We start from the raw sequence: 20,267 nt of genomic DNA on the forward strand, positions 1-20,267 counted from the left end.
AATCATACAAACAGGCAAATTTTATGAAGACTTATGTTTCTGTTGTTTTTACAAACACATTTTGTTTTCAGTTTTTAAGTTCACACCAGATAATTTCCATGGCTATTTGTGAACTACATTTCAGAACCCACACACACACACATATATATATTTTTTTTTTTCTTAGGTGAAGTGTAATTGTAGTTAACCCAAAGACACATGGATTACAGGCCCCCAAATACTAGCGTTTTCTATACTTGTCCAGAATTTTTTCTGGGGAAGATATAATGAAGCAGGCACTAGATATCATTAACATGTATGGTCTCCTTGACATGAAGTGACTTTCACAGTATGAATATTTTATCTATTGCTCTTGGGTGAAACAATAAGGAAAAAAATAGTATGCATTTGACAGTGTTTTTTTAAAATTTCCAGCTTTTTCTGTAAAAAAAAAAAAGTATATTTATTCATACCAAGCTTGGATATAAACAGAAACTTCTTAATTGATTGAATCTTTAGAAGAGTTTTATTCACAGATAGAGGAAATGAAACTTCATTTGACATTCCTTTTTGAAACAGTTGGCATGGAGTCCACTAATTTACATCTAAACCACAAGCAGTGCTTCTAAATTGTGAACTCTCACACACAAAATATCAGTGGACAATAAGGTTATAATCTTTTAATAAAAACTTTGGTATCAATAACATTCTGTCCCATAAAAATAAGACACACACAGGGGCTCACCACCGGTTTGTCCAGACTTTCAAAATATGCAGGTCCCATCAATTCATTCCTAATCAATTAATTCAATTCAGAGTGTGGGGACAAAAGAAAAAGACAGTGCTGCATACATAACCAAAAGAAGTCATCATAGTATTGATTTGTCTCTTCACATATTTTCTTTTTTTTTTTTGTTTTTATGGTCACAACTTTTGGTTTATGCTTTGTATGTTCTGTTTCAGAGTTAACGTTGAAATCTGAGCGGCTGATGTTCTTAATTTAATATAATTACTACATTTTCAGCTCTTTCAAACACCCTAAAAGAAAAAAAGAGAGAGAGAGAAAAAAAAAAAAAGAGGGTATTTGCAAAAAAGTAGACATGCAGACCACAGACTGCATAGATTAATCTTATATACAGTCTGTGGTCTAGTTTAAGAGAATCTTAAAAAAAAAAAAAAAAAAAAAAAAAAAAAATCTAGCAAACAGCAGGTGACGGTTTATAGTTATTATCTGTTATTACAAAATAAAGAATGTACTTTGAGTGGAAAACCTTAGAATTAATCCAGCAGTTCAGGGTTAAGATCAAAATGAAAGACCCCAAGTATGTTACAAACCATTTGCCCCCCACCCCCTTCCAATCTACTGCAAATCACCCTTTAGCTGGGTTGTGTCCAAATCTCAGGGAAAGGATGCACAGCAGCCACAATACCCCTGGGAAATATAGGACAGTTCCTGAGGGAGCACACCCACCCCCAAAAAAGGGAAAAAAATAAAATAAAAAAAAAAAACAAAGAAATTCTATGCCAACAACCCTTCAAAGCTCATCTTTAAGCTTTCCTTCTTCTTCATCTGTTTCTGAAAGTGCCTCGTCTGTGTCTTCTTTCGTTTCTTCTTCTTCCTCCTCCTCCTCTTCTTCTTCTTCATCTTCATCATCAGCAGCTTCAGTGTCCTGCTCTTTGTTCTTCTCCTCCTCCTCTTTTCGTTTCAGGTCATCTTGCTCCTGTTTCATTTTTCTCTCTGGCTCCTGTAAGGAATCACAAACAACAACAACAACAACAAAAAATCAAGTCTTTTAATCACAGCAGTAGTTCATAGGGGCAGACTTTGTGCTTTGCATGAACAACAAGTTATGAGTTAAAAAGAATAAGGCCAGACCTTTGTCACACCCCATGTCTCCTTTCCAATCTCTTCTGCCTCTTTCACGTCATCTGTAATCAGGAAGTTGTCAAAGATTGTACCAGATTTCACCTGAGGAGGAAGGGGGGAAAAACCAAAACTGTTAGACTGTAGCTCAACTGCCGCTACCACATACCTTAAAGATGAACCGTGTCTCACCTGCCAAAGATCAAGACCCAAAACACCAATGTTGTCAAACTTGTAGATGTTCGAGTCTGGGCTGTATTCAGGATTGTCAATTTCAGGATGCACCCAGGCTCCTTTGTAGTTGGGGTTATCAATCTGCTTGGGCTTCCATTCTCCCTGAAATACAGGAAGTTAAAAAGGGTTATCAGTAATGCAATTTAAAAGCATTTTAAGTATTTTATATATTAATATTAAAGTATTTTGGTGATCAATTTCTAGCCTACTTTGTACTCTGGGTTGGGGATCATGGGTGGCTCCCACTCTCCGTCCATATCCTCATCCCAGTCTTCAGGCTTTTTAGCATCAGGATCTGGAATATTCTCGGGCTTGTCCCAGTCCTAGAGAAAAACACAAAATACTGAGGTTAAAATACACAACTATTTGCACAGAGCAAAGTAAGAGGTGGTAGAATGACTGTACTGAGTTTACTCACCTCAGGCTTTGCGTCACTAGGATCATCAATCTTGGCACGGTCATCCCAATCCTCTGGCTTCTTGGCTTCAGGGTCCTTAATTTTCTTAGGAGGCAGAAAGTCCCAATCATCCTCCAGACTCCCAGATTCCACCTTCTCATTATCGATTTTTACTTCATAGGTTTGATCTGGATTCAGGATTAGTGTGTACAGGTGGGTCAGCTCATCATCCTAGAAAGAAAAAGCAAAACAAAAAAAAGAAGCAGGGTTTAGACTAAAGCCTTTGGTGCAGAAGCAGGTTTCCATTTAAAAATATGGACTTCAAAACACAAGAATTACCTTGCATTTAATCTCTTTCTTAATGAGATTATTCTTGCCTTTGTAATTAAAAATTACATGAACTTTCTTGGTGCTGTAGCCACAAATGTCAGGGCCTAGGGGAAAGGAATAAAATTAATTATTACACGTATCAAATCCAGTGACAGCTGGAAGCACTGTAAATCACACAGGTCATTATTACTTACCAAACATAATGTAGTAAGAGGATTCTCCATGCATTTCAGTCTGCTCCAAGTCCGCAGGAAAGACCTTCACGTAGCCACCACCACAGTCGATTTTCTGCTCATGCTTGACTGTAAACTGGATGACCAAAGGCTTACCCTCATTGCTGAAAGAATCAAAACGGGCAGAGGCCGCATAGAAACGTGCATCCTGGCTTGTCTGCAGACCTGAAAATGAAAGTATCAAACCAAAACTAAATATATTTTGTTCAGCTTTAAACAAACATAAAGTAGGAACCATAATGGAAATCAGACATGAGGGCACTTTGTAGGAGCTATTCGAGACATTACTACTGCTTATTATGATCAAATGACTTATTTTCACTTCTAGAATAGAATTATTATTATTTTTTTTTTTTAAAAACAGGAACACATTAAATGTCAAGTGCCTTGCTGCCATTTGGACAACAGTAAACGCTATTTTGATCAAAAGAAAACTTTGTAATGAAGATTTACATTAGAAAGTCCGAACATGTACCTTTGTCTTTCTCTGCATCGCCATAGAAGTCGCCAGCCGTGAGCTTCCACTCTCCGTAGTCTGACTTGTGCTTGGAGTTCACCCAGCGACTTCTCCATTCATCTGTTCAGAAAACAACCAGTAAGTTTGCTGAGGATTAACACTACCGGGCCAATAGAGCATGGTACGTCATGAAAATCGTCTCACAATTTCCCAGTAATTGTAGATGCGACGACAAATTGTCAATGTCGAAATTTAGTTTCACTAACTGCAACTTGGACGACGATTATTAACTGATATCGATATTACGTCTGCTCCCTTCGACCTTAATGAATGTTGCCAATTATCAATGGACTTTTGATTATTTAACGGGGAAAGGTGATATTTTTGAGAGGACTCACAGTCTAGACAACAATTTTTGTGACACAACGATGTCTGAAAGTCAAGCTAACAGGCAGTGAAGTGCTAACCTTGCAAAGTTATAAAAATTCTCTGCACAACTTACCACCATCCAGAAACTCTTCCCGAAAGTAAATCTTCGCATGTACACAGTACACTGCTAATATTACTGCAATTACTCCTAAGACTTGCATTTTCCCCATTTTCAGCTCAACTTTCAGCAGCTCTGCAGGAGCGTCGCCGGGCAGGACAGCAAAAAGACTGTGCAGGAGGAAGAGAGGGGAATATTTTAGAGTTGCTCCAGCGAACAGATGTCTACCCGCTATTGGACAAACAGACGGTGTGGCTGGACCAATCACAGTAGACCACGAAACATATGTCCTGTCCGTAGCCTGGTCCAAGATCAGTTGTTGTTTGAGTTATGTCGGTCGTGTTGGTGCGGGAACCACCCTGTAGAGGGTGGTAATAACAAATAAAGAGTGTAAAGTAATGACTGTCTTGTGAATGTTTATTTATCTGATGTGTTTCAAGAGGACGGTCAGCAATACGACTACAAGAAGTCCCCCCAAACTATGAAAAACGCTTTGAGAATGTGTTTTACGTTTACTGTGAATATTAACATTTATAACGTGTGGTAACGGTTGGGCTCGTGACACCTCGTTTCAACTGTTGCGTTAACAGCAGGTATCAGTAACGGCTCATAACGACTGCAGGACTTGGAAGTGATTTCCACGATTGTAAAACGGGAAACAAAATACTATTTTTTACTTAAAACAAAACTGGCACAAACATGTGCCCAACAGAAAGCTACCATTTCTCGAATGACCACGCTTTGGTAAGGGCAGAATATATATATATATATATATCAAAGGTTAGAATTATATAAGTAAGATATGACCTCGATAACAAGTCTCCAACTTGTAATAAATAATCCAGTTAGCTCGTTCAGATGGCAGTAAAGCTAAAAGACTAAAGAAAGAAGAACGTTTTATTAATTATATTATCTTCAGTGCCACTTTGATTGAAAAACAGTTCTGTTTTACTGATACAATTTTAATTAATACTTTGCTCAGCCCTAGACCATCACACTACCACCACCAAGTGTGTGTGATTTTCCTTTAATGGTGCTACATTAGTTTTATGTCAGATGTAATGAGACACAAACCTTCAAAAAAATGTACTATGTATTTTACAAGAGTCTTGTGGCTCTTCAGGATGTTTTTTTTAAAATGTTTGTGTCGTTTGTTTGTTTTTTTTGTTTGGTAAATGTGAGACAAGCCTTTGTGTTCTTGTGGTCAGCGGTGGGTTTTTTTTCATTGAAACTCTTCCATAGGTGCCATTTTTGTTCAGTCTCTTTGTTATTATTGACCCTGACCCTGCCTGAAGCAAGTGAGGTCTTGAACTAATTTGCTGTGCCCGCCACTCCTTGAAAGGTTCCCCACTGTTCTAAGTTTTCTCCATTTGTGGATAATGAATCTCACTAAAGTTAAGAAGAAGAAAAAACAACCTTAAAAATGGCTTTGTAACCCATTTCAGACTGACAGATGTCAGTGATATCTTGCTTTTTTTGATGTCTTTTAGCCAAATTCACTTTATTCTATTGTATATAGTACTTTACTGTTGTTGTATAGTATGTTATTCTAGGTTATCTTATCCTATTCTGTTGTGTTTTTCTTAACTTATACTGCTCTTAAACTTAAACGTACTCTCTGTTGTAACCAAAAAGTTTCCCACGTGTGGGACTAAAAATGGTTTATCTTATCTTATCTTATCTTATCTTATCTTATCTTATCTCATCTTTGTCAGACAGATTCTTAAATGGAAATGATTCAAATGGTCTGACAGTAAGCAGGCCTGGGAGGAACTAGTGAAATTGATCTAAGCTTTCCACAAAATGATGTTTGGATAGCTTTTTCTATTAATAAATTATAAAATAATTTAAAAACTGCTTTGTATATTTACACGGGTTATCTTTGTCTAATATTAAAAATCTTTGATGGCCTGAAACATGAAAATGTGACAAATATGCAAAAAAAAAGAGGAAGAGGCAAATACTTTTTCACTGTGTTCTACTTTGGAGTTAGTTAGTTATTGATTTTCATAACATTTCATTAATTTTTTTTTCTCCAGGCAGAATAAGTTGAAGAGTCACTGAGTTTTTCAAACATCAAGGAGGCGAGTCCTCCTGCCAAACAATACGATGGAAGAAGTTAGCCAAAATACAAACGAGGCTGGATGTCAGGTAAATTGATAATGGGTTTAATGAAACCTTACTGACATCAACCACTTTTGTTGTCAGAGCAGTTACAATTACTACAATTAACATCTATTGTATTTCTCAGGCCAAATATAAGGAGGCAAGAGAAGAGCGAAAAAAGCTCCTCACCCCTGCACACAAGTATATCATTGACATCTTGGCTGAGAGACTGGCCCTATCCCCAACAGATGTAGAGGAGTTTATTTTAGATTCGTCTTCTGTGAGTTTTTCCCATATACTTTGACAAAGTATGTTCAAAGTTCTATCCGGATATACTTTTATTGCACTGGCAGTGTATTTAGGATGATTGATATACTGAAAAAAGAAGCCACTGTCAATCACTTTTCTGATGATATTGCATGGCAGCAATCAGAGATTACTTTTCTGTGTTTATAATTCCATCAATTTTGATCCCGACACCACTGACTGTATGCCCAAATAATAGCAAAGCCTGCACCGTGTTTTACAGGTTGTGGACACTCACCGTTGTACCGCTCTCCTGATTGCCGTAGATACTAACAACAGTTTTAATCATTTCATATTTATCATTCATCACTCTGTAAAACCTATTGCCACTGATTTTCAGAGCAGTTTTTGTGTAATTTTGCGTACCTTAGCCTTTTCTTCCCTGTTTCCTTTAATTAAGAATAGCTTCTTGACAGCCATCCTTCTACTGATCCCATTTCTGTTGAGGCTTCAGTGAAAAATAGATAGATTAACTGAAGGACCAAGTTTTCAGTTAATAGTTCACTGAGAATCAAATAGGTGGTGCAAAAAAATATTGTATCCTTGTCAAACCTTGTCCAAAAATTATGTGTTTTTGGACAGGCTGATAATAACAAAACATACAATTTTAAATCGGTTCTTTATGTCGTCTAAGTCGTCTATTATGTATAGACACAGTCCTGGTTCATCCACTGAGTTAAGTCTTTTACCCTTTAGTGATTCATAGGTCAGGGATCAACAAACAAAGAAATCGTTTCTCGGAAAATGGTCTGATGCAAGGACTTGACTAGAGAAGACAGTCAATGTCAACAGAAAAGCTTTGAAAAGACTTTCAGAAAGTCTGGAGAACTATTGCTCAAGGCAACCTTAAAAAAATACATGAGCATTTGGCTCCTTGGAAGCAAAATATCAAAAGCAAAAAATATCATAATCAGAAGTGTATATTTTGGCTGCTGCAAGTACAACTGGAACATGCAAAAGTCAAAACATCTCATTCATTTCACATGTTATATTGTCTATGTTGATATGGCAATTATGGTTTAAACACATCTGATATTATACAGTTACACATTTTTCATTTCACAATTTTTTGTCTTTCTTTTTCCTTCTTTATCATGAATAGCTGGCTGCTTTTGATCAGTTTTTTGCCGAAGGAGGTTGCAAAACCATTTCCTTTGTGTATCAAGAATCTGCAGCGCCAGGACCAGGTTGGAATAAATCTCGACTCCAGTATTTGACTGTCACATGTTATCCTGCTTATTTTTTTTATTTCATACTAAGTAATACTGACCACTAATTTAAAACAAACTAAGATTAGAGTATTTTACTTTTCTGATTTTCAAGGCCAGTCATAATTGGAGTTTTTACCAAGTTCATGTGATCATTAATGATTTTATCCCTGTGCTGGTGAAATATCCTAGTTTTAGCAGAAAAAATTAAGATCTGTTTTATGTGTCATTTTCATTTTTTAATTTTCTTCCAAAATTATTTATATTTTATTGCAGAGTGTGGTCGCTCATATCCTGGTGCTGTAAAAGGAGAAAAAACACTGAGGCTGTTTATGCCCGATTTGTCCCAAATATCCCTGACAGGTATTTGCTGCTACTTTATACGGACAAGAGAGGACATAGCTGTGAATTCTGAAAACGTACATGAGGTAAGAGGGTACTGAATTTGTATGGTGGTTTGTTTCTATAACTATTATATAATTAAAATATCCATATACAGTATCTCACAAAAGTGAGTACACCCCTCACATTTTTGTAAATATTTTATTGTATCTTTTCATGGGACAACATTAAAGATATGACACTTTGATACAATGTAAAGTACTCGGTGTACAGCTTGTATAAGAGTATACATTTGCTGCCACCTCAAAATAACTCAACATACAACCATTAATGTCTAAACCGCTGGCAACTAAAGTGAGTACACCCCTCGGTGAAAATGTCCAAATTGTGCCCAAAGTGTCAATATTTTGTGTGGCCATCCCAACACTGCTTTAACTCTGTTGGGAATGGAGATCACTAGAGCTTCACAGGGTGCCACTGAAATCCTCTTCCACCCCTCCATGATGACATCATGGAGATGGGTGGATGTTATCATGTTAGAATGCTGTCCTGTGGCTCAGTTTCTGAAGGGAGGGGATCATGTTCTGCTTCAGTATGTCGCAGTACATGCTGGCATTCATGGTTCCTTCAATTAGCTGTAGCTCCTCCGTGCAAGCAGCACTCATGCAGCTCCAAACAGTGACATCCCACCACCATGCTTGACTGTAGGCAAGACACACTTGTGTTTGTACTCCTCACCTGGTTGCCGCCACACATCCTTGACACCATGTGAACAAAATAAGTTTGTCTTGGTCTCATCAGATCACAATTAATCCATGTCCTTAGTCTGCTTGTTTTCAGCAAACTGTTTGCGGGCTTTCTTGTTGTAGTACCAGAGTCAGCTTGTAGTCAGTTTTAATCAGTTTTGGGTTGCTTTTAATCTCCTTTACTTTGTTAGTTTTCTTTATTGTCTATTATATTGTCTGTTTTATTCACGTTTCAATATTTACCGATTTATTTGATCTTTTTTTCATTCATTCATTTATTTTACACTTAATTAATTTTCTTTGTCTGTTTAATGTATGGTTTTTAACTTTTATTACTGTTTTTTACTGGGAAGCACTTTGGTCAATCATGTTGTTTTTAAAGTACTTTATCAATAAAGTTGGATTGAACACCAAATTCAACACACCTTCCGATTTGCACCTGAGACACTAGGAAGGGAAAATGGCAAATTGGGCACAATTTGGACATTTTCACTTAGCGGTGTATTCACTTTTGTTGCCAGAGGTTTAGACAATAATGACTGTGTGTTGATTTAAAGGGGACAGGAAATTTACACTGTTGTACAAGTTGTACACTGACTACTTTACGTTGTATCAAAGTGTCATATCTTCAATGCTGTCCCATGAAAAGATATGACAAAATATTTTTTTAAAATGTGAGCGGTGTGCTCACTTTTGTGAGATACTGTCTAATAATATTATGATTTGTGTTTTTATTTACATTTGTCCAAACCATTTTAGAATCGGAATGGTATAAAAAAAAACTAATATTTTTTTAATATAAATTTAAACAAAATGTACAATTGTTTCCATATAAATCGTTATAAAATCATATCTAACAACCTAACAACCATATATATAATATAGATATGTGATTTTATAACCATTCCAGTTCTAAAAAGGTTGGGACAGTGTGTAAAATGTAAATTAAACAGAAATCATAATCTCATTAGTTTCATAAGCCCATACTTTATTCACAATAGAACATATAAAACATATCAAATAAAAGTCCCACTTACTTCCAAGCGGATGTCAGAATTTTCTTTATATGCTGAAAGAAAATGGTTTATCTGTGAAAAAAATCCAATTTAAACACACAATAAAGTGTTTTAAATTCACAGGACAGCAATATGGTAGTTTTCATTGGACATACAGACATGATTTAGGATCTGGGTTGGAAATTATTTTTAAAAACCTAAGTGTGCATTTTATATGTCTTTGTGTTCACTGCTCAGAAAAATAAAAGGAACACTTTTACAAAACATTGTAATTCCAAGTCGATCACACTTCTGTGAAATCAAACTGTCCACTTAGGAAGCAACATTTACTGACGATCAATTTCACATGCTGTTGTAGAAATGGAATAGACAACAGGTGGAAATTATAGGCAATTAGCAAGACATCCCCAATAAAGGAGTGGTTCTGCAGGTGATGACCACAGACCCAACAGCAGGACCGCTATCTCCACCTTTGTGCATGGAGGAGCATGAGGAGCACTGCTAGAGCCCTAAAAAATGACCTCCAGCAAGCCACAAATGTGCATGTGTCTGCTCAAACAGTCAGAAACAGACTCCATTGGCAGTGGGCCACTAATGGTGTGGGGTGGCATTTCTTTGGGGGGGCCGTACAGCCCTCCATGCGCTCGCCAGTGGTAGCCTGACTGCCATTAGGTAGCGAGATGAGAACCTCAGACCCCTTGTGAGACCATATGCCGGTTTCTCCTAATGCAAGACAATGCTAGACCTCATGTGGATGTTGCAGTTCCTGCAAGATGAAGGCACTGATGCTATGGACTGGCCCGCCCGTTCCCCAGACCTGAATCCAATTGAGCACATCTGGGACATCATGTCTCGTTCCATCTACCCCAGAATGTCCAGGAGTTGGCGGGTTCTTTAACCCAGGTCTAGGAAGAACTTTCTGAGGAGACCATCCGCCACCTCATCAGGAGCATGCGCAGGCGTTGTAAGGAGATCATACACGCACGTGGAGGCCACACACACACTACTGAGCCTCATTTTGACTTGTTTTAAGGACAGTACATCAAAGTTGGATCAGCTTGTTGTGTGTTTTTCCACTTTAATGTTGAGCGTAATCTGATTTCCATTGATAATTTTTGTGTGATTTTTGAGCACATTCAACTACTAAAAAACAAAGTATTTAATAAGAATATTTAATTCATTCAGATCTGGGATGTCTTATTCTTGTGTTCCTTTTATTTTTTGAGCAGTTTATGTAAGATAAGATAAGGCTTTATTGATCCCATGGCGGAGAAATTCTTGCATCCACATAATAATTCTTGTGTTCACATAATAAACATCACATAATAAACTTGTCACTTTTCAGCATTCCCTATATTAGTTTAGGAAAAAGCTAATATGATCTAACCCTCCTTCCTTAACATATTTTTAAATCTTGAGGTCACATTTGACATCCAACCGTTTCACTAACATTATAAAACAATCTGACGTCCACACCTATTTACAATGTAACTGTACTGTAGAAAATAAATCTGTTTAAAATACTTTGATTTATATCACAGATGTTTTGGCTTTGGTTTTTATGACGTTATGGGTGACTTGTCTCCATACTTTGTAGGAGATCTTTTTTGCAGTAGTTGATGCCAGAGACGGCCTCCTGAAAGGAATAAGGAACACTTACAACTTTCTACTGCCTGCTCTCGATGCACCACAAAACTGGGGCACTATAGAGTCCAGACATGGAGTAAAATGTAAAGAGAACTTAATGTACACAATAAAACGCTGTCTTGAGTCCTTAGAAGGTAAAAAAAAATGCTTCTTCAGAACAACATACTGTAGCTAAATGGCTGGTTTTAATAATTTAATAATTTTGTACTTTGTTATGTTTGTCCTGCAGAAATCCATATAAGCAACAAGTACATTGTTCATCTGACTACATTCACACATATTGACTTCTCTAAACTGGCCAGCCTAAATGATATGAAAACTGCAGCTGCCAACTGTGAGATGGTCCATCAACTGGAAAAAAATCTTTTGCAGTGGTGCAAGGAAATTGAGCAGGTTTGTTAAATCATTCAAACGCACAAGTGAAGTGCAGCCTATGAACCCGTGGCTTCAAGGAATACAGTTTACTGGCCAGAGATGATGACTTCATAAATGAATGGTATATATTTTGTTAGTATGAGAGAAAGGAAATGAAAGAAGAGACTGAAAAGGAAAAAAAGGAAAAGAAAAACTTGCTGTAGTGGCTTGCTGTAGAGTACTGACTGAATTAATGTAACTTTTTCGGTGTACATCAGGTCCTCATAGAGAGTGATCAGCTGAGAAAAGGAGCTGATTCAGAAGGGCCACTGAGTGACTTAGAGCACTGGAAAGGAATGTCTATAAGGTTCAATTCTATCATCACTCACATCAAAAGCCAAAAGTGCAAGACAGCGGTGATGGTGCTCCATATTAGCAGATCCAAAACTGTAAAGGTACTCATTCTCAGTGTCAGTCACACTATTATAGTATTTTTTTTATGTCCACTGTTTAATGTAAGATAATACTTGGCAGTATAATGTATATACTGGTATACTGTAACAACATTATTTGTTGCACGATATAATTTTTTTAATTACCACACCTCTGATATACCTCTGATATACCTATTTCTAATCTTGTTCACATGTGTCCAAAAATGCAAAGTCAGTAGGTCACTTCAAACATATGCTCAATGAATAAAACTCTTTCAATAAAAATCTCATGTTCTAAAATCAGCAAAGGGAAACATTTTATTGTAGGTTGGTGTCAGACAGCTCCTCCACACATAACAATGAAACAACAATGAACAATGAAAGTGAGGCAAACACTAATAGGCGTTTTTCCTCACTAAAAAATAATTTGTGCTACACAGTTTTTAGTATTTTAGTATTTAGTTATTATTCTGTTTTTATGATGCCATTAGGCCCACTTATACAATAATAACTTTGGTATAACAATAACAATATCGAAATCTAAAAATGAATACCTTCAGACATATTGCATCTATAACACTGTGTGCATAGATGCAATATGAAAAACTGAATCTATTTGATATATATAATAAAAATTACATGCAAATTATATAATAGTAAGATTATTCCTGAATGATCAGTAATTACTAATTTTCGCTGTTCTATGATGTATCATGGATCCATAAATGTGATTTGTGTATTTTGCATCGTGACCATATAATTCAGGGGATATTGCCTCTATTTTATGTACAAAAAATATGTTAAAAAATTTAACAATAATAATAATTATGATAAAATCAGAAATTTAAATTACTCCTTGAAACATTTAACAATAAACAAACATTTACAATAAACAACATATATTGTTACCTTCATCACTGTCATAAACATGTACCTCTGTAGATGTGGCGGAAGCTGGATACTAGGATAACAAGGTGTGCCAATGAGGCAAAAGACAATGTGAAATTCCTGAGCACACTGGAGAAAGTTCTTCAACCTCTCTACATCAGTGACCCGGTATGTACAGTCAACAATTCCTTTCCATTAAGAACTTGCAATTGTTAGAATTTTTAGTATTAAATAAAGTTTTACCTCTGAGCCAAACAGTGTTTTTGTTGATGAACTGATGTTAAAGCACAAGCCAAGTATGAAAGCACCTATATCGCATACACAGCTATTTAAAGACATGTATATAAATTGTAAAGCATTCAGGCTGTAAACCAACAGTGTTGGGGGGAAAAGTATGGTCTTTTTTACCAAATGAAGGCAATAACAAACAAATGCAAAATTCTGAGTAGCTATTGCTATGCACTGAATACAGGAGGTCTTTGACAGGTTTTAAAATAGTCTTTTATTTGCCCCAGACTACATCACAACAAAATGATCAAAAATTGCCTATTTACTATTCACTTAGAAACAACGCTAGTATTCAATTCATAGTCCATGTACTATACATTAGTGACCATCTTACATACTGTTTTTTTCTTTTAAATAAATATGGATAATAGCCTGTTAATAGTTCAATTTTTGTACAGTAAAGTTGTTCATTACAAACTTAAGAAATACAAATTATATCAGAGCAAACAATATATTATAAATAATGTGACTATACTTGGTGTCATTTCAGGTTGCCATGATGAAAAATGTGCAAAATGTCATCAGTACTATTCACATGATTTTCAGAGTTTCACTGTACTACAACACGAGTGAAACTATATCTTCACTGTTCATCAAAGTAAGTTTACTTTGTTGGGTTTTTTCATTTCATTCAAAGAACAAACATTTAAGATCCAATTCCCTTTGTACAACATGTGATACTGAAAACTCTTCTAGGTCACAAATCAGATGGTTACAATGTGCAGATCGTACATTACTGACAATGGCAAACGTCTCATATGGGACCAAGATGCTGATAGCATCATCACAAAAGTGCAGGTGACTGTTACACTGTGATTAGTACACATCAGTGTTATTACAGAGGCATGACTGCAGCAGTACACAGTTTCTGCTGTTGTTAATCTTTTGTCTTTTGCAGCACTGTACCTCCTTGTACCAGGAATATAAGTCTTGTTTCCAGATAACAAAGATGGAAACAATGGCTGCACCTGGAAAGAGGCCTTTTGAGGTTTCAGAGATGGAAATTTTTTTGAAGTTTTCCAACTTCTGCAAGCAGCTTGAAAAGGTACGGTCTATTTTAATTCCTAAAATATGTATGTCAGTCTTGTCATAATGCTTTGCCATATAACAGTAAGCATTATTTTTTTCTAGATCACACAAATAATCACAGTGTTCAAGACATTTGAATCACTTAACAAGTCCAACATTGAGGGCATTGAGAGTCTAGCCAGACAGTTCAACACTATAGCCATGAATCTGAAAAGAAAGCAGTATGATATGTTGGCTCCAAGGAGTGCTGAATTTGAAGCAAATTTTGTCAAGTTTACAGAGCAAATCTGTTACATTGAGGTATGTATAGTTGTGTACTCATTATGCCTAAAACATGTAGCTGCTGTTTTCCTGTGCATTGTTTAAATCAGGAAGCATCATAAGGGTTGATGATGTTTTCTCAGAGACCTGCAAAGAATTTACATATACACAAAACCACTAATCACAGACATCACTCATTAAGACATGGTCACAACTGAAACATGATAAAGTACTAATGAAGGTTACATTTGTTACCTTTTCTACAGAACCAGCTGCAGACTTTTATGAATTCATGCTTCTCACATGTGAAGACATCTGAGCGTGCCATTCACCTGATACAGCGGTAAGTGTCTATATATGATATTTTAAGCAATTTAATATATCACTGGAAATATTATATTAGAAATATAACATTAAATACTGTAATGATTTGTTATTACTTTGTTTTTTTAAATTTGTAGTTTCCAGAGGCTGAACATTCCCTGCATTAACGCACACGTTCCCCATCTTTTGAGTCATATTCTTCAGCGTTATGTCTCAGAAGTAGAGTTTGTGAGAAAGGTACCTATTTTATTGTTATTCGCTAATGCCATTTAAAATAAAATATAAATGCACAGATTTTGTTTTACAAACTTCCTTTGCAGCACTATGGCAACCACAAAGACAACCCTCCACTTGCTAGGGACATGCCTCCTGTGGCTGGACGAATTGGTTGGGCCAGGCACCTCTTCAAAAAAATAGAGGAACCCATGTTACACATAAAAGTAAGGCTAGATTTCTGTCAGCAAACATTTTAAAGCTACTAGCACTGAAAGATTTTAATGTTGCCTCACTCTGTCATCCTAAACAGGAAAACTCGGACATCCTGCTCAGTCCTCAGGGACGAAATGCAGTCAAAATGTACAATCAGACTGCAGCTTCGTTAGTAAAGTTTGAGTGTATTTACCACCAAGCATGGCTCGAGGAAGTATCGCAGATGAATCATGGTTGGCTTAAATTAAATATATTGATAACCTTGATGGCACACCGTATCTGATTCTGTTAGTATGACTTTACTCTCTGTGTTGTTCACAACAGTCTTAAATGTCGCACTGCTGGTTCGTCACCCAAAGACAGAAAAGCTAGTTGTCAACTTTGATCCTAAAGTAACTGAGGTCATACGGGAGGCAAAGTGTTTGGTGAAGATGGGTCTCCTGGTTCCAAAGCAAGCCTTACATCTTCTCAACATCGAAACAAAACTCAGTGCTGATCACCATCGATTACAGGCAAGTAATAACTATTTTTTTTCACAAAATGATTATTTAACTTAATATAAAATAACTTTATATTATAGCACAGTGGCACGGTGGTTAGCACTGTTTCCGCACAGCAAGAAGGTCCTGAGTTCAATTCCACCATAAGGCCGGGGTCTTTCTGTGTGGAGTTTGCATGTTCTTCCCGTGTTTGCGTGGGTTCCCTCTAGGTACTCCGGCTTCCTCCCACCGTCCAAAGACATGCAGTTTGTGGGGATAGGTTAATTGATCAATCCAAATTGCCCGTGGGAGTGAATGTGAGCGCAAATGGTGGTCTGTCTCTGTGTGTTAACCCTGACAGACTGGCAACCTGTCCAGGGTGTACCCAGCCTCTCGTCCTATAGCTGGGATAGGCTCCAGCGCACCCCGCGACCCTGAAAAGGTTAAGCGGAAGCGAGTGGATGGATAAAACAACTTGTTGTCCTTTTTTTATAGACAATTTTGGAAGATTATGAGTCCACTTGTGAGAAAATACCTGAAGACTTTTCCAGCTGGATGGCTTCAAAAATCAAAAATGTAAGTACATTACAGTAGATGGAGCATTTTGTGGAAGAAATGTCTCAGCTGTTAAACATTGTTAGTTAATGGCAGTGTGAATATGTTTTCCACTGTTCAGGGCTCTAGACTAACTGCCACGGTTTCACTGGAGCACCTAACTTTTTTCTTAGGTGCACCCAAATTTTTCAACCGCATTGCTTAACACCGCAGTTTTGCAAGTTCACTTTTTTTTTAATTGCTGTCCATACAGACAATATTGATTTTTGTAAATAATTAGCTAACAAGCTTGTCAACACAAAGTTCTTTATTTGAGCACAGTTCTACAAGAAAGATGAGTTACTTAAAAAGTGCTGGTGCTTAAAGTGCTTCACTGAACTGAAATTTAAACTTAAAACATCTCAAGATATATTAAATAAAAAGAAAATCTAAATTAACATCTGAACAACTTGATATCTTATGGACTATCGCATGGACTATTGCAGTAACAGGCCCTTGAGATGGCCAACTCCTGTAATTTGGCCTTTTTTCCCCCTTTTTTTTTTCAATATGTCTCTGATGACACCCATATACTGGGCGGCATTATTACTGTACGTGGGGTGTTGTGAAGAATTATTTTGGACTTGAACTTTGGAAATGAACGGAACTTCATTTTTGGCAATATTGTAGACAATGTTAAACTTAATCATCATCTCGGCCTCCTCTGACGACCTGTTTGCTGCTGGCAGTGGGGAGAGGGGAGACTTGGGGAATGCATTTATTGCAGCATATAATGTGTTTTCTGGATACACTGTGCTTTTTCAGCATTTCAATTCAAAACGTGTTAGCACCACAAATGCAGTATTGCCAGGGAGCTTCTTTCCGCACTCATGACAGTAAATGCAGTGCATCATGTTGTCAGATTTACTGTATCTTAGCCAGGGAAACTGGTCAAGCCACTCTCTTTGAAATGTATACACTTTCCCCCTTTTACTTTCAGTGGGCTCTGGCTCGGAGTCGATTGTATGTGGCTCATTATCTGATGCCGTCTCATGACCAGTGTTAGACATTACCCATTACCTGAGAGGTTGATGGCTCTATGTCAGAGCACTGGCTATGAATTTCAGACAGATCAGGCCTTAACTTAACGAAAAAGTTGTCAATTGTTCTTTTCATCTTTTCTCATTACCCACAACTCAATCCATTTCTATCAGGCCTAGGCTACTCACCTCTCTCTATCAGCCTGCACTTTCAAATGTACATACACGTAAGCCTACAGGAATATCTGGACCACAGCCAATCAGAGAGGTCCCTCCCTTGACTATCCCCGATTGGTTACGACCATGATATGGGCATGATGTGTGTCTCTTGTTGACCACACGGAGGCTTTCAGAGTTACGAAGATTTTTTTTTTTTTTTACTTGACCGGCTGGTCGTACTGGTGCGACCTAGGCTTTCTTTAGTCGCACCATTGAGAAATTAGGTCTCAACCCTGCTGTTGCCATGCTTTTTAAAAAAAAATTTTTTTATGGCTGTTGCATCATAATAAGCTTTAATGTCTTTGGTAACTCGCAAGGTTGAATCTGCTCTTCAACATGGGGCAGTGCTGATCACCTGGTCATCCTTACTCCTGGACGAGTTCTTCCAAAGAGTTGACACGGCTTTGTATGAGCTCCAGCATCTTGTGAATAAGGTCTGTTTCTGTGTCATTCATTAAAATTTTCCTTATTGTGCATTTATAATAAGCAAGAACCACATTTCCTTCTTTTTCAGGTGCTAAATATTAGCAAGTTACACATTGATGATGTCCTTAAAGACATCTCAGAGACGGTGCTGATTGAGCTCTCAGATGATCCAACTTCAGTTCAGCATCTGATTGACCATAATAAGGTATGGCCACTCGTACCAAATCAAAACACAAATTTTAGATGTTTATCAACCGAAATGAATTTAATTCTGCTAAAGTCTTCTCCTCATTTTTAATTTGCCTTTACAAATAAGTTGTGCCTTATTCACCAAATACATATCTCAACCTCTTTTTAGAATCTTTGTAAAAAGTGGGCGAAAACATTGAATTACAAATGTAGTCATGTCAAAACAGCAATCAAAGAGCTGGACACTGTTTTAAGTGCTGTTTATGAACCAAAAGGCTACAAGACAGAGGAACCTGTGTCAGGTGATGTCAAGGCAGAGTTTTAAGTGTTGCATACAAGTGAACGCAGAAATTAGGTATTTAAATGTATTTTTTGTATTTCACACTTTCAACACTGTAGTCGGGAGGACCATGACCTTCCCTGGAGAGAGACACACGATTGCTCATGAGGATGAGAGAGGGACTGCAGAAAGTTCATTGAAAGACAAAAATACTAAATTTGAAAAGGTATATTTGTCTAACAACTGTAAAACACTTCTGCTATGTGCAGCTGACCCACTGATTTGCATACAAATTTTAATTTCAGGAGTTTAAGAAGCTTTATGAATCCTTCACTGCAAGGGTACTTGATGCAGTTCTCAAAACAACAAAGTCATCTCTGAACACCTTGAAAAAGAGGATTAGTTGTGCTATGTAAGTATATTTGTGTTAGTTGGTATGTGCTCAGTGCAGTATCATAAGTTAAAGAGAAAGAACTCTTTCATATTTTCATCAATATACTACAGAAGTTACAAGAAATCCAAGCCTCAACCTATGATAGTTCCGCTAATAAAATCTGAAGTCCACCTGGATATACCCAACGTGGTGAGTTTCTACTTTTCTTTCAGTACATGTTCAGGGGGCAGTATTTGCATTGTAGGACAGAGAGATCTGGAATTCTTTGCAAGTTTTGTTGAACAGAAAATCTAGTTTTGATATCTGATATTTGTCATTATCAGGTAATGATTCCCACTTTAGATGAAATCCAGCAGGCCATAAATCAACTAACTGACTCTGTGTTGGAAGTTAGCAAGAGCATTGCCTGGCAGTGGGAGTACACTCCTAATGAAAGGAAGAAAGCAGGTAACTCACCATCAGTATACACATACAGGAGCAAACACACTTGATGCACAAGTTCAAAGAATGACAGCTCCTAAATTAAAGACATCCTTTATTATGAATGAAGATTGTAAATATTAAGCTTATTGTGGGGACTGTGTAAGACATGAAGGTAGTACCTTTCAGAGGTGCCTCTAACTTGCATTCTATCTGAAGGCCACTAGATGGTGATAGTTGTGGTTGCAAATGGACTTCTGGTCCAGTAGAAGTCTGTTTCCCTTTATACTTTCCTGCTGAATTTATGGGCTCACTCACCCATAAAATAACATTTACAAAAGTAAATGTTAAACTTTGAATGAAACTGTCAGCTGCTAGCTGTTAGCACAATCGTTGGTTGTACTTTTGACTGTTTATTTGTGTTTCTGCAGAAAGAGATCATTTATTTAACTTTGTTGTGGAACACAAGGACATCAAAAAACTCGTGGGCATTCTGAAAACAGCAATCAACTCTCAGAAGGGACGAGCAGCCAATGTTCTGAAACAGTTCAATACTTTCAGAGCGATCTGGGAAGAGGACAAAAACGCTAAAGTCAAAGTTAGTTGTCTTTGATTTTCTTTCACCATGACATGTTCCTTGTTGCTTTCATATAGTTATATCATTATCATATCCCTTCTCTTAATTTCTACAAAGGAATTCATGGCAAGCAAACCATCCTTGATCCACATTACATCTGAAATCGAACACTATGACTCAGTTGAGCAAGAAATTCAAGCTATCAAGCCTGTTATTGCTTTTGAATCTGTTCATTTAACAACAGGTAATTTTTATTTGTGAGGACCAGGATTGAATTCCATTCTGCTACCACTGGATAATTGGATATTTAGTGTGTTTTATTACACATGTCACATGTAGGTGGTTATTAG

At 37.0% G+C, this 20,267-nt stretch overlaps 2 protein-coding genes across 2 annotated transcripts in view; one reads left to right on the top strand and one right to left on the bottom strand.

Moving 5' to 3' along the window:
- Positions 1-486: 486 nt before the first annotated feature.
- On the bottom strand, positions 487-4,175 carry calr3b (calreticulin 3b). The gene is made up of 9 exons (XM_026149127.2): positions 3,997-4,175; positions 3,513-3,614; positions 2,999-3,202; positions 2,814-2,908; positions 2,496-2,705; positions 2,287-2,400; positions 2,036-2,179; positions 1,856-1,948; positions 487-1,724 (listed from the first exon to the last, which is right to left on the bottom strand). Exons 1-9 carry the CDS (start codon positions 4,091-4,093, stop codon positions 1,515-1,517), a joined length of 1,269 nt encoding a protein of 422 aa, XP_026004912.1. The 5' UTR covers positions 4,094-4,175; the 3' UTR covers positions 487-1,514.
- Positions 4,176-4,571: 396 nt separating this feature from the next.
- Positions 4,572-20,267, top strand: part of LOC113010180 (dynein axonemal heavy chain 8) — a 37,098-nt gene continuing 21,402 nt past the window's right edge. Inside the window, exons 1-23 of the mRNA XM_080293030.1 lie at positions 4,572-4,725; positions 6,021-6,132; positions 6,233-6,367; positions 7,496-7,580; positions 7,878-8,029; positions 11,303-11,486; positions 11,582-11,745; positions 11,985-12,221; positions 13,083-13,196; positions 13,807-13,914; positions 14,013-14,114; positions 14,215-14,361; positions 14,448-14,645; positions 15,251-15,370; positions 15,457-15,592; positions 15,684-15,871; positions 17,949-18,065; positions 18,146-18,319; positions 18,416-18,548; positions 18,646-18,752; positions 19,244-19,367; positions 19,772-19,938; positions 20,035-20,161. Of these exons, the coding sequence (XP_080149156.1) occupies positions 6,091-6,132; positions 6,233-6,367; positions 7,496-7,580; positions 7,878-8,029; positions 11,303-11,486; positions 11,582-11,745; positions 11,985-12,221; positions 13,083-13,196; positions 13,807-13,914; positions 14,013-14,114; positions 14,215-14,361; positions 14,448-14,645; positions 15,251-15,370; positions 15,457-15,592; positions 15,684-15,871; positions 17,949-18,065; positions 18,146-18,319; positions 18,416-18,548; positions 18,646-18,752; positions 19,244-19,367; positions 19,772-19,938; positions 20,035-20,161 (3,061 nt within the window). The 5' untranslated portion in view covers positions 4,572-4,725; positions 6,021-6,090. The remainder of the gene's footprint in view (positions 4,726-6,020; positions 6,133-6,232; positions 6,368-7,495; positions 7,581-7,877; positions 8,030-11,302; positions 11,487-11,581; positions 11,746-11,984; positions 12,222-13,082; positions 13,197-13,806; positions 13,915-14,012; positions 14,115-14,214; positions 14,362-14,447; positions 14,646-15,250; positions 15,371-15,456; positions 15,593-15,683; positions 15,872-17,948; positions 18,066-18,145; positions 18,320-18,415; positions 18,549-18,645; positions 18,753-19,243; positions 19,368-19,771; positions 19,939-20,034; positions 20,162-20,267) is intronic.

The sequence above is a fragment of the Astatotilapia calliptera genome, chromosome 18 (assembly GCF_964374335.1).
Source record: "Astatotilapia calliptera chromosome 18, fAstCal68.1, whole genome shotgun sequence".
NCBI lineage: Eukaryota > Metazoa > Chordata > Actinopteri > Cichliformes > Cichlidae > Astatotilapia > Astatotilapia calliptera.

Excerpts from the sequence above, each read along its gene's own strand:
- calr3b (XM_026149127.2), bottom strand. The coding sequence starts at position 4,093 with ATGGGGAAAATGCAAGTCTTAGGAGTAATTGCAGTAATATTAGCAGTG. Across the intron at positions 2,706-2,813 it reads AGAAAGAGATTAAATGCAAG|GATGATGAGCTGACCCACCT; the intron begins GTAATTCTTGTG and ends TTTTCTTTCTAG. Across the intron at positions 1,725-1,855 it reads AGACATGGGGTGTGACAAAG|GAGCCAGAGAGAAAAATGAA; the intron begins GTCTGGCCTTAT and ends GATTCCTTACAG.